Source organism: Chlorocebus sabaeus, chromosome 28, assembly GCF_047675955.1.
Source record: "Chlorocebus sabaeus isolate Y175 chromosome 28, mChlSab1.0.hap1, whole genome shotgun sequence".
NCBI lineage: Eukaryota > Metazoa > Chordata > Mammalia > Primates > Cercopithecidae > Chlorocebus > Chlorocebus sabaeus.
The window spans coordinates 2,290,979-2,305,174 of record NC_132931.1 but is presented as its reverse complement, the minus strand read 5'-3'; the positions used below and the strand labels follow the sequence as shown (position 1 = coordinate 2,305,174).

At 46.1% G+C, this 14,196-nt stretch overlaps 1 protein-coding gene and 1 long non-coding RNA gene across 11 annotated transcripts in view; both read right to left on the bottom strand.

Annotated features, from left to right (window-relative positions):
* CALN1 (calneuron 1) overlaps positions 1-14,196 on the bottom strand; it is a 732,697-nt gene that overhangs the window by 608,564 nt on the left and 109,937 nt on the right. For 6 of the 9 annotated variants that reach the window (XM_073012664.1, XM_073012665.1, XM_073012666.1 and 3 more), the window contains one exon: positions 13,158-13,349. The exons of the other annotated variants lie outside the window; for them this stretch is intronic. In XM_073012664.1, coding sequence (XP_072868765.1) covers positions 13,158-13,276 — 119 coding nt within the window. In that variant the 5' untranslated portion in view covers positions 13,277-13,349. The remainder of the gene's footprint in view (positions 1-13,157; positions 13,350-14,196) is intronic. 9 annotated transcript variants of the gene reach the window in all.
* LOC140710604 (uncharacterized) lies at positions 1,811-13,151 on the bottom strand. 2 transcript variants are annotated; one of them, XR_012091692.1, is made up of 3 exons: positions 11,798-13,151; positions 8,628-8,698; positions 1,811-8,537 (listed from the first exon to the last, which is right to left on the bottom strand). It is a non-coding gene; the product is annotated as an uncharacterized lncRNA (long non-coding RNA). The 2 variants fall into 2 exon arrangements; XR_012091691.1 differs by having other exon boundaries at positions 1,811-8,698.

The window sequence follows — 14,196 nt, the reverse complement described above, 5'->3', positions numbered from 1 at the left end:
AAAAAAAAAGAAAGAAAGAAAAGAAAAAGGAGAATTAACAAGCACTAGTTTGATATTTGCCAAAATATTATTCCCATGGCCTACTGCTGGGGTAGTATGATGATTTCTATGGGCTGGCTGGCTGGCTGGGAGACCAGGTTGGCTAAGGAGGGGTGGGAACTTTGCCCTGGGAAGACCTGAAAAAAGAAACACTGGCTCTAAGAAATACGAGGGATTGGGACCGGGCACGGTGGCTCACCCCTGTAATCCCAGCACTTTGGGAGGCCAAGGTGGGTGAATCATGAGGTCAGGAGTTCGAGACTATCCTGGCCAACATCGTGAAACCCCATCTCTACTAAAAATACAAAAAAAAGATAGCTTGGCATGGTGGCAGGCACCTGTAATCCCAGCTACTCAGGAGGCTGAAGCAGGAGAATCTCTTGAACTTGGGGAGCAGAGGTTGCAGTGAGCTGAGATCACGCCACTGAACTCCAGCCTAGGCGACAGTGTGAGACTCCGTTTCAAAAAAAAAAGAGCGATAGAAAGAAGAGAGATTGGCCACCCTGAGGCAGTGAAACATGGCTGAGAAACTCACCAGCCAGGGTGCCCAAGAATAGAATTCAAGAGGTCCACAAATTTGGATGGGAAAGAATATACCTTTATTTCCATTATCCTCTAAATGAAATCCAGCATTTTCTTCAATTAGGAATGCAAGCCACAGGCACCGCAGAGTTAGCAATGCCTGTGATTGTGCCACTAATATTTTCCTATCATGTTCCCATTGTCCCAATTACTTTGAAATGTTGTTTATGCTTACCATAACAGCACTTCAAAATCATGATTATTTTATCCACCAATAGCCCTTATTATTTAATGCATCAACAAAGAAGCACATGTGTTATTATATCAACACATTTGTTCTGCTTAATATTTTTGATACCATACTTATGTATAATATATTTCCTTTGTTGTTACCTCAAGTATTCTATTTTATGCATTTAGAAACACAATTCACAGGCCTCAACAGACTGCCAAAGAGATCCATGCATCAAAAGCACCCTTAAAATATATTTTTTCTGACTCTTAAGATTTCTTTGTACATTGTAATTTTTCCTGACATTGAAATTCTCCAGTTACTCCCAAGCCTTCAGTAAAACCTGATTTATATACATCTGCTGTGTGTTAACGGGGTTGTGGAGAATTGAGAGAGGATGGAGTAAAACAAATTTCGCCCTCCCTACCCACCTCCCAACCCCAGAGGCTGGCGACTTGGTAGCAGCCACATATTGAAAAAAGATGATAGATCCAGAGTCCCAGATGTAGACCCAAAGTGACGCTGCGGAGGGCTAAGATGGTACCAAGCCCCGACAGGTTAGGAAAATGTTAAGAGATAAACACTCTTCAAACCTAATAATGAGCAGAAGTATCCACAGGATCCTCAGATCGCTGGAAGGCATCTTATGTTGACTTCCCCTAAAATCCTACTTTTCCATTTCACCCAGCAAGAAACCAGAAGATCCCAAAGAGGTGCACTGCTAGGAGCAGGTAGCAAAAGGATCCAGCATGATGAAGGAGTGTAGTAGTTTTAAAACATGGTCCCTGATATAGCTTGGCTGTGTCCCCACCCAAATCTCATATTGAATTGTAGCTCCCGTAATTCCCACATGCTGCAGGAGAGACCCAGTGGGAGATAACTGAACCACGAAGGGGATTTCCCTCATATTGTTCTCGTGGTAGTGAGTAAGTCTCATGAGATCTGATGGTTTTATAAATGGGAGTTCCCTTGCACAAGTTTTTTTCGTTTTTTGGGGGGTTTTTTTGTCTGCCACCACGTAAGGCATGCCTTTCACCTTCTGCCATGATTGTGAGCTGCCCCCGCCCAGCCACATGGAACTGTGAGTCCATGAAACCTCTTTTGCTGTATAAATTACCCAGTCTCAGATATGTCTTTTATCAGCAGCATGAAAACAGACTAATGTAGTCCCCAAATTCATTTAGCCTCCTTCCGTTAAGATGTGATGTCTACGCCTCCACTCCCTGAATCTAGGAGGATTTGCACTGCTTTGACCCCTAGAGTATGGCAGAAGCACTGCTCGCAAGGTTAAGTCCTAAAAGGCCAACCAAGTTCCATCTGTTTCTCTTGGAAGGCTCATTGAGATGCTCCCTTTTAGGATGCTCTTCTTACAACCCAGATACCAAGCTGTCAGAACGCAAGCCACATGGCAAAGCCATATGTAGATGCTCCCAGCTGAGCTAGTCCTTCAGCCATCCTATCCTAGGCACCTGACATGGAAGTGACCAAATAACGTCAGCCCCCAACCATCTGTGTTTTTCCAACAGAGGCATCAGACATCCCGGAGCAGACGAAAGCTGTCTCTACTGAATTCCTGACCCCAAGATTCCACAAGCGCAGGATGGTGGTTGGTTTATCCCCCTGAGTTTGGGGCGGTTTATTATGAAGCAATAGTAACCAGACTAAGAGGAGATGAGAAGTTCAGGAAGAAGAGGCTCCTGTGACGGCCACACGGTTCATGGATGGAGAGCTGAACGGTGCTCTAATGGGAGAGACTGGGGAAGGGGCACGTAGCAAAACAGTACTGAGGGCCAACTTGTGTCTCTCCAGTGTCCTTTGCACTGTGATGAGTAGAAATGACTTGTACCCAGAGTAGTACTGTTTCATACTGTCTTCTGCTAACAGCAAGACTATTTAGGGCATGAACTCTATTGATTAATCTTCTCCCCTACCCCACTTTCTCAATAGGAGCAAATTCCTCAAACTAAAATTTGGTACAGGTCAATTGTAGTGGCACATGCCTGTCATCCCAGCAGTTTGGGAAGCCCAGGTGGGAGGATCGCTTGAGGTCAGGAGAGTTCAAGACCAGCCTGGGCAACATAGCAAGACCCTGTCCCTTAAAAAAAATTTAATTAGCCAGGCATGTTGGCATGTACCTGCTGTCCCAGCTACTTGGGAGGCTGAGGTGGAAGAATTGTTTGAACCCAGAAGTTAAAGGCTGCAACAAGCTATGGTCTCACCACTACACTCCAGCCTGGGCAATACAGCAAGACACATCTCTTAAAAAAAAATTAGTACAAACACCAGGAGTGTGTTAGGTGAATTCAGTCTCTCTCAGTGATTCCAAATTTTTCCATGAAAGGGCTTCTAATGAAGGAGAATTACAGGGTCATAGCCCAAAACAGCCCAGACACAAGCAAGAACCATCTTTAAAGTCCAATATTTTTGTCTTAAAAACTAACATTCTACACCATAACATATGAAGTATGTTTTAACAGTACAGTGTCTTAAATTACCTGTGATGAGGTAAGAAGGACATTGCATGAATATGTACTCTGTTTATCATCAGACGTCAGAGGTACTCTGTCCACAGCTGGGTCCCCCCAGGCAAATGCCAAAAGAATAGGTATATAGAATTCTGATGTGCCAACGCCCTTTTGAAGGAGTCAGGTGCCTAGGGGTTGGCCATTTAGTCTATTGACCATAGAGTTGTTTTTTTTTTTCCTATTTTGAGATAGAGTCTCGCTCTGTCACCCAGGCTGCAGTGCAGTGGCACAAACTCAGCTCACTGCAATCTCCACCTCCTGGGCTCAAGGGATCCTTCTGCCTCAGCCTCCTGAGTAGCTAGGATTACAGGCATGGGCCACCGTGCCTGGCCTCGGAGCACTCTTAAAATATTTATCAGCATTGATGTTAATCATCAAGTTGTGGCATGTTTTGTTAAAAGAATCACATAGGAAGTAAGCGGATCCTAAGTGAACAGAAGATTGCCAAGACATTAGGTCAGCAAATCTCCAGGAAGGTGAAAAAATGATCAAAATTTCTTAGCTAAGATCATTGGTGATATGTATGGTGGCGTGCAGAATTTACACTTTGGGCATATAGAATTTTTTTCATCATGACGACATTTCTCTTGATCCTGCACCCTCTCACTTCCTCAGGGACATATGACTCCATTAATGATCACCCTCAAGCACTTCCTTTCTGTCGCCTCCTTCCCCTCCACTCTGGTGTCCTCTTCCTCAAAAGCCCTTCCCTTAGGTGAATTGGTACCGTAATTCTGGAGAGCAATTTGGCAAAACCTAGCAGAAGAAAAAAATGTACACATTTTGACCCAGATGTTTCACTTCTAGAAAATGTATCTTTAGTTATGCTTGCACAAGTTCATAAGGATAAATATTGCTCATACACAGATGCTCTTTGAAGCATTGCCTATGAGAACAAAAACAGAGCATGACCTGAACAGACATCATTACAGGACTGGTCCAGTACATTGCAGTACAATAGAAAAGGATGCTGATGATAAACTGTTGAGTGAAAAAAAGTTGCATACCATTGACTTTTTTTGAGACAGTGTCTCACCATGTTGCCCAGGCTGAACTGCAGTGGTGCAATCATAGCTCACTGCAGCCTTAAATTCCTGGGATCAAGCAATCCTCCCACCTCAGCCTGCTGAGTAGCTGAGACTACAAGGGTACCACCATGCCCGATTCTTTTACTTTATTTTATTTTTTGTAGAGATGGAGTCTTACTAGATTGCCCAGGCTGGTCTCAAACTCCTGGACTCAAGCGATCCTCCCACCTCAGTCTCCCAAAGTGCTCGAATTACAGGCGTGAGCCACAGTGCCCGGCCTACATTCTATTCTTGTCTTATAAGTAATGAATGGTATACATGGGAACTGCACACCTGTGCTCGTGCGTGTGTGTGTGTCACTTGATGTGCCCCTAGGCACACCCTGGGCTTGCATGTACCTTAACACATAAACTCTATGGTGAGTAGTAACGCATCTCCCCCATGAACCTGTAAACTACAAGAGGAAAGGGACTATTCATCTTTTTACCCCCAACACGCAGCACAGCGCCTGGCACACCAATGGCACTTGAATTAATGAGGGTGTGAGCATTCATGGGCACCAGGATATGTCAGTTATCTATTATTTGCATTGATCTAAGAACTAGGCATGTCTCCAGGAGAGAAAATAAACACTTAATAGATGGCTTCCAGGCTTTAGCAAACACATACACACACACAAACATACACACACACACACATACACACTCACTCACATCCAGGATTCCAGGCTCAAATTGTGTTTGGAAAAACTGAGATAAACAAAGATAAACCATTTTCTTGACTGTAGGGCATCACTAAGATTTTAATTTGCATTGATATTCTCCAAGAGGAAGATAATAATATGGAGCATCATCCAAATTTTACTGACCATGAAGCATCTTCAGAGGAATATTTATTTACATTGATGTTCTGAGGATCATTCATCTGTAACATGCTGCATTAGAAGAATCGCAAAGGAAGTCAATGGATCCTGGGTGAAAGTCGGATTGTGAAGAAGTGGGATATGAGAATCTCCAGGAGGGCGAAAGAGTGATGAAAACTTTCTTAGGTAAGATCATTTGAAACTCCCATTGGATAGTGGAAACTGAGAAGGAAAAGATTTGGTCAATGGAACAAGAGTGAGCAAAGCATGCTTGAGCTGACAGCAGGGTGACAAAAATCCTCCCCCTGGGAACTTCCATGACCCTGGCAGGGATGTCAGGGAAGGAGCCCAGCGATCAGAATTCCAGGTGCTTCCTGCAAAATTTCTGATTTAGGAGGTAGGGCCTCCAAATATATATATATTATATATATTATAATATATTATATATATAAAACAAAGACTCCAGGCAGAAACGTCTTCAACTCCCTGTCCACCCAACTGTCACCTTTTCTACATTCAGCTCTGTCTTTGCTACTCCCTGCCCATTATAGTAGAGGACAGTCCTTTCCCAAGTATGTGTGTATATGTGTGTGTGTGTGTGTATATATATATATATGTATATATTTTTTTTTTAACTCACCAGATACATTTTGATGTTGAGCTAAATTTTGAACTGGCCATTGCTTGGCATCGCTCCTTCTGCTCTGACACTAGCTCTTGTTCCCTTTAGAATCTGATCAGTAAGCTGATGGGAGCAGAGGCCACATTACAAGAGGCGAGATTAAGAAGGAATCAAGGCCGGGCATGGTGGCTCAAGCCTATAATCCTAGGACTTGGGAGGCCGAGGCGGGCAGATCACTTGAGGTCAGGAGTTCAAGACCAGCCTGGTCAACATGGTGAAACCCTGTCTCTCCTAAAAAAACAAACATTAGCTCGGTTTGGTAGCAGGAACCTGTAATTCCAGCTACTCGGGATGCTGAGGCAGAAGAATTACTTGGATCTGGAAGACAGAGGTTGCGTGAGCCAAGACCATGCCACTGCACTCCAGCTTGAGTGATAGAGGGAGACTATGTCTCAAAAAAAAAAAAAAAAGGAGGAAACGAAAAGTGGAGAAATAGAGCAATGTATGCAATTTTTCTTGGGGGAAGAAAGAAGACATTGGTGAATAGGATGGAGGAGGTATCATTGATGGAATAAAGTCCCTGAAGACAGTGCGGCAGAGAAGAGATATTCCAGTACATGTGCCAGGTGGTCCTTGGACTTGGGAAAGGACCATCCTCTACTATAATGGGCAGGGAGTGGCAAAGACAGAGCTGAATGTAGAAAAGGTGACAGTTAAGTGGACAGGGAGTTGAGGACGTTTCTGCCTGGAGTCTTTGTTTCAATAGTGAGTGACGAGGTGACACCATTCTTAAGACAAGTGAGTCGGGGTTGAAATAGTCATGGAGACCTGATCACTAGAACCATGACTCACACTGAGGACCTTGTTGAGGTTGAAGGTTAGAAGTATATAGGATCATTTATCTGTGTCCCATATCCTTGTAGAACCTTTTAGTAGTAGTAGTAGCAGTAGTAGTAGGAGTAGTAAGACAGGGTCTTTCTGTGTTGCCCAGGCTGGAGTGCAGTGGCATGATTATAGTTCACTGCAGCCTCCAACTCTTGGCCTCAAACAATCCTCCCCCCTCAGCCTCCCAAGTGACTAGGACTACAGGCATGCACCACCGTGTCTGGTTAATTTTTTTTAGTGTTGCAGAGATGGGGTTCTCACTATGTTGCCCAGGCTGGTCTTGAGCTCCAAGGCTCAAGCAATCCTCCTGCCTCAGCCGTCCAAAGTGCTGGGATTACAAGCCTAAACCATCATACTCAACCCGTGTAGGATTTTCCCCCAGAGCACTCCACATACTGAAGCAGATGTAACAATGGAAAACAGCTGTCAAGGAGGATGCCGCAGAGAGGCGGGTTGCAGTGTGAGCACCCACCCAGAGGGTCCACATTCTAGAGAATGACGAGATCAAGGTTGAGGCCACAGGAGTGAAAGTCAAGAGGCAAGAAGGTCACAGGAGTTGAAGTTGAGGCAACAAGAGGTAAGAATGTTGCCTGGTCATCCCCATGCTCATTCATCTCCCCAGTATGATCACAACTTGCGGTAGATATAAGAATGAACAAGCTGCTAGGGAATTCCAGGAGTGAACGGGTGACTAGAAGAAAAGCAGGTGATAGCAATGAGAGAGAGGGAGGCAGGGAATGTGCTCCTCAATGAAGCAGATATTTTTACACAATGGTTAGGAACAAGCATATGGAAGTCTACCAGTAGCCTCTTCAAGTGAAGAATCTCACTGCTCCTCTTGGAGGGTCTTGGAGGGCACCCACTCTCCCAAATACATACACACACACACACCTTGCTCCAACCAAAGTGGTTCCTCTTTCTGAGTATTGGCATTCCCCATAAGACTTATTTTAGAAAAGCTTTTATGAGCAAAACAAAAAACATTAAACACCATTGATCATGCCTAACCCTTCCATTATAAGCCAAGGATGAGCTTGATGAAGGTATCCACTGCTGCATCCTGCTAGCGTGCCACGTGAGGTATACTTTCCCCTAAGACACAGCTCCTGAATGATGCATCCTTTTAGGGCCGATGAGTTCAGCACCGCTGAAGTCCAGAAGAGCCAAGCATTGTGGGGAAGAAGGACTATTGGCCAGAGAAGAGCCATGATGGAAGTTCTCAGACACCTGTTAGGGACAGGGAAGAGATGCAAGAAGAGGAGAAGTAAAGATGGCAAGCAAGGAGGAGTCCAGCTGATGATTCCAATCTAGCAAGGAAGAGCAGCTCCGCATCCAGGCAACAAAGGCTGAGTTCTTTCAGCCTCTCACTGTGCGTGACCTTCCGTCACAAGGAAGTTTACGGGTCTTGTTTATGTGTAGACTTTTTTATAAGCTATTCAGAGCAGGGGTGGGAGGGAGAACTAGAGAGAAAAGTTCCCTTTGAATTTCCATTGCTTTCAGAGTCAGCAATTTAATGAGTCATGCATTCTAAATCCTTGCTTTGTCTACACGTTTTCATTTCAAAATACGAAAAAACACTTTGTTTGGAACATGAGATATTTTTAGATCATATATCAATAGTGCACATCCATTTCTCCCCATATGAATAAAAAAGCTTCTTTTGGATTGGGCTAGAGCTGCACCATAGTGGTGGGGTTGTTTACTTAGCTGTCATTTGTAGAAGCTACCTGGGCATCACTCTAGTTCCTGGAGTCTGTCTTCTAGGTGACATCATGGATGAGTCAGCTCTAGACCTGGTCCAAAGAGCTTCAGATCTCAAAGTCTGGACAAAAAGTAAAGAAGTGAAGGATTTCACTGCTCCTCTTAGGGGTCTTGGGAGACACCCCATTATCCCAAATACGTACACACACACCTTGCTCCAACGAAAGTGGGTCCTTTTTCTGAGTATTAGCATTCCCCACATGACTTATTTTAGAAAAGTTTCTATAAACAAAACAAAAAAAAAATTAAACACTATTGATCACGCCCAACTCTTCCATTATAAGCCAAAGATGAGCTCAAGACCATACAGTGACTTGAGGGAGGTACCCACTGCTTCCTCCTGCTAGAGTGTCCTTTCAGACCTCCTTGCCAAGGAGTCACCTTGACAGGCTAGAAAAAAGGTCAGGGCTTCCTTGCTTCACTCCCTTGTGAGACCTTTGAGAGAAAGAAGAGAAGGAGGTCACCATCTACAGGTCACCTCCTCCAGATGCATTGACAGAAGCGTGTTGACACCTTAGCAAAGACATGAGTGGACAATCCAGGATCTTCTGCAGTGATGTGGGCTGACAAATAGGGGGACAATGGACTGCAAGGAAGGCTGGCTGTGGGAAGGGTGGTGTCCTACCTCTCCAGTCCCCAGCCAGTTTTGTCTAACCTATTGCCTTTTTTTTTTTTTTTTTTTTTTTTGAGACAAAGTCTCTCTCTGTCTGTCGCCAGGCTGGAGTGCAGTGGCACGATCTCGGCTCACTGTAATGTCTGCCTCCTGGGTTCAAGCGATTCTCCTGCCTCAGCCTCCCAAGTAGCTGGGACTATAAGCACACACCACCATGCCCAGCTAATTTTTGTATTTTTAGTAGAGATAGAGCTTCACCATGTTAGCCAGGATGGTCTCACTCTCTTGACCTCATGATCCACACACCTCAGCCTCCCAAAGTGCTGGGATTACAGAAGTGAGCCACTGCGCCTGGCCTAACCTATTGCTTTTGTTCCACAAGTCACATTTCATCATTTTGGGTCTTGTAGGGATCACCTTCTTGAAAAGTTCCAACTTAAAGCCTTAATAGCAAATACCTTCCCAGCACTTCATGGAGCATCAATTAACTCCAAGAATAAGAAATACATCTAATAGCTCAAGGAACTGGTATGATATAGTTTGGATATTTGTCCCCTCCAAATCTCATGTTGGAAGGTGATCCCCAGTGTTGGAGATGGGGCCTAGTGGGACGGGTTTGGGTCATGCAGGCGAATGCCTCATGAATGCCTCACACCCTCCCTGTGATAATGAGTGAGTTCTCACTCTATTCGTTCATGCAAGAGCTGGTTATTTAAAAGAGCCTGCCTCTCTCTTGTTCCCTCTCTCTCCATGTGACATTCCTGCTCCCACTTTGCCTTCCACTATGATTGGAACCTTCCTGAGGCCCTCAACAGAAGCAGATTAGGCCATGCTTCTTGTCCAGTCTGCAGAACCATGAGCCTAATAAACCTCTTTTTAAATTGCCCAATCTCAAGTATTCCTTTATAGCAGCACAAAATGGACTAATACATGGGGGTGAGGAGGCACCCCAGTTCTCCAGTCACTCCCCCTCCCCATCTTCTGTCTGCCCATTTAGAGTGGCAGCAGCTGTGTTCATACATCTGACCCTCTTCTCTTGGGCACTATTGATTTGATCAGGAATGGACAGCAATGGGCTTGTTTCCCAGGGGATTTGGAATTGAGACCACACTGATTCCTCCATTTGATCACTGTCAAATGGGTAGCTATTTGACAGGAATCATTTTCACACGGGCAGAGAAACCCAAGAGACTTAGCTTTCTCAGATTTTCCACATCCTTCTAGGTCTTTGATGATGAGCTACATTTTGAACTGGCCATTGCTTGGCATCGCTCCTTCTGCTCTGACACTAGCTCTTGTTCCCTCCAGAATCTGATCAGTAAACTGATGGGAGCAGAGGCTACATTACACGAGGTGAGATTAAGAAGGAATCAAGGCCGGCTACGGTGGCTCAAGCCTGTAATCCCAGCACTTTGGGAAGCCAAAGCGGGTATATCAGTTGAGGTCAGGAGTTTGAGACCAGCCTGGTCAACAAGGTGAAACCCCGTCTCTACTAAAAATACAAAAATGAGTTGGGTTTGGTGGTGGCCACCTGTAATCCCAGAGCTGCACCTCTGGACTAGGATTTCACGAGACCCACTCTCTGCCCACTCCCATGGAAATATCCCTAGCATGTTTCCCTTTTCATTCCTGAGAACTCTCCTGGCCTTCTGTCCCTTGCAACCAATATGGCTCTGGGAGATGTGAGTGATCTGGAGACGGAAGATGAGACACATCAAGGAGGCTCCTCTCTGCTTTCTAACTTTGCCTGCCCTGCCCACGCTGTGCATAACCGCCCAGGCCACCACAGCTAGGAAGCAGTGGTGGCTCTTTGAGCATGCTTTGGGGTCAGAGGAGGCCCCTGGTGCCCCTGTTTTTGCTAAGGTGTCAACATGCTTCTTTCAGTGCACCTGGAGAAGATGACCTGCAGATGGGGACTGCCTTCTCTTTTACTCCTTTCTCTCAAGGGTCTCACAATACCTAGGCTGTGCTTTATCTGAAGGAGGTTGCCAGTCAGAGAACTGAAGGGCAGGAGGTGATGCGCTCTGAGAGACGACATTACTGCTGACCTAATGGGAGAATGCGTTCCAGATGACCTATGTTCCCACTCCCCTTCACGTCCAACTCCCTGGAGCCAAGACCTTGACCACAGATCTCCCTCCTCTGGCCCCACCTAATCTCCTGCTTTTTGGCTCTCTCCCTCTCAGCCCACTACACAAAGAAATCTTTGGGGAATGTGTGGGTACATGCCCAAGGAAGGAATAACAAAAACAAAAATATGTTCATCGTGTGTGTGTGTGTGTGTGTGTGCGCGCACGTGCGTGCATGCCAATGTGTGATGGGAACAGCCAGGAGGTGTAGAGATCCTTAGCCCCGGGCCCTAAAGGGAGTTTACGTTCAGCCCCAAAGGAGAAGCACATGCCTTGGGAGAAACTGACTCCTTGGGTCATCGCTGTCCCCTAGAGACAGGTGACACTAAACTGCCTAATTCATGCCACTCACAACTCTGGCCAAAAAATGCCAAATTCCCAAAATGCAGGAAAAAATGGGGAAACATTTTTAATGTGACAATGTGTTGAGCAAAAAGATTTCTTTTCTGTTTGCTGTGTGATATCCTCAGATCTACAGAGGCAGGCAAATATCCCTTTCCCCTGTCCCACCAACTGTACTTGTCACTCAAGGCAGCCCTCCTAGGACTTACAGAAATGTTTCTCTGACTCAGTTCTTACCTCCTTTTTTCAACGTGTCCCACCCCTTTACCAGGGCAAGTGTTCAGCATCCTTTCATTTATCCTAGGTTGGTGAAAGTCCAACCACGCCTGCCTTTGGTGGGGGGTTCCTCTCCTGGAAGGGATGAGCTGAGATGGGGAGACCATCCCAAAATGTTCTCTGACTCTAGCCAGCCTTCCTTGCTCTGAGCCTGCCCTTCAGCATTCGTCATTTCCAGCTTTACACTGTCCTATTCCAGATGCTTCCTCAGAGGCTGAGAGAGTGGCTCCCCCGGTTGGTAAGCGTTCCCTTGGCCAGGGGTCTCATCGGCTCCCGCCCTTGACTTCTCAAATGTCAAGCTGTGTTGGAGAAGGTTCTGAACAGAGTCTTGCGGCATCCTGTTCCTGGGTCCTACAGTCTGGCCCCCTGCACATGGGAGAAATTGCTGAACACCAGGAGCTGTAGTCACCATAAATACATCCACTTCCTTTTCTTCCCCATAAGCCTATCTCTAAACTAACTGCCCCCACCATATACGCTTTCAGCCACCACTGAAAACTGGTGGCTAGAGCTGGAGATCCCATGCTGAACAGCCTTAGGAAGACAATTTCAGAATGTACCCATTTATAGGACTCACCACAGACCAATTCCTTGATGCCAGCATCACACAGACCAAAACTGCGTTCTATACCAAACCACACCCAGAGTTGCAACTCCTCTTGAGTTTGTACAGCCATGAAGGTCTCCGAGGAAAAGAAAAAGAGTAAGATCAAAAACCCAGGGAGGCCTGTGGCTTGGTAGCATAGAAAACTCCTCACCCCGAACTGTGAGTGACCAGAGAGAGACAGGGTAGCCTAGTGGTTAGGAACATAATTTTTTTTTTTTTTTAGTGGTGGGAGGGGGGGTGGAATTCAGAGAGACTTGGGTAGGAATCCCAGGTTTGCCTTTGGCTGTGTCATCTCAGTCAAGCTGCCTAATGTTTGTGTTACTTTCCTCCTGTCAAAGCGAGACTAACAACATCCTTATGAAATCATTTGAGAATTGATTGAAATTGTCTATGCAAAGCCTCCATTTTTAGGCTAGTGCATAGTCCACACTCTGTAAGTTGTATTTGTCATTGTTCACCTGAAAACAAGCACGTCTCTCCCCAAGAGTCGATTTGCAAACCCATCCCTTCGTCCCATCCACGCATCTCAAATAGGCTCAAGAAAGGGGATAGAATCTCTGTACCCAGCCAGGACAGCTCTCCCAGGTGTCCAGTTCATAGATCCTCTCCAACCTAGACACGCAGCAGCGGCAACGGCTCCTGGACCCTGCACCACCCCCTACCTGAGGGCTGCCAAACAATCTAGGTCCTGGGGTTTGGGGGAAGAAGACTTGCCAGGTGGGGAAGTCGGGGGCCTGGCTCCTCGGCGGCTCCTCTCCCCGTCCGAGGGCTCCTCCGTCCCCCTTTTTCTCATTCTCGGGCTTCCCCTCTCCGGGTTGCTCTGGCAGCCGCATCGGGGGTCCAGGGCGATGTTCTCAGAGAGATTTAGGAGCACATCAAAGGAACGTCAGCGAAGGCACTGAGACTCTGAAAGGAGTTGACAGAAACTTACAGCCTGCACAGTGCTGGGCGATTATTTTTCTCAAAGCCGGCCGCCTAAATAATTCACACCCTCCCTTCCGTGTTTACACAGGACAATGGTAGAAACACAATCCTGGCACAAGAAATATAATTACCGTTGTGACAGATGTTTAGTTATTAATAAGGCCTCAGTGTCACCAGAGGGTATTGCACAACAAGCCAATAATGGGCTTTTGGAGCCAACCTTAATATTTACAGGTATTTTTCCATTTGTATCCCCATGGGCATTGCTGGAGTATGAGCAGTGTGGAGAGAGCTATAGCCGCCAACGTGATTGCAACTTGCAAGGAAGCAAAGCACCTCACCAGCATCATTTGTTTCCTTGCTGCTGACATCAGGAAATCCACGGAAACAAAATGGGGGACTGAGCTGGAAATCACCGTCTAATGGCGAAGGACTCTTGCCAAGTCTCCCAAACTTGGTGATGCTGTCACAATCCCAGGGCAATATCCTCCTAACTTCCTTAAAGCAAAGAGCATCCAAGACGGCATCCCATTACCAGCTCCAGTGCAGACTTGCAGCCCACGCATACGGAATCTCTAGGTCCACTTGATGTCACCAAGTGGCAACATCCTCTTTCTATCTCTCTCTCTCTCTCTGATATCCAGTTACCGCCTACTTGTCCCTTACAACTCAGCTCAGGTGTCACCTCTTCTGAAAAGCTGTCCTTGACCTGGCCCTCTCCCTTGGTTGAGTTAAGGCACCCCTCATCTCTGCCTACTTTTACTATCATTTGTCTACAACCTCCATCCCCTCCTCCCAACACTGTGTTGAGAAAAACCCCAGGCTAGAT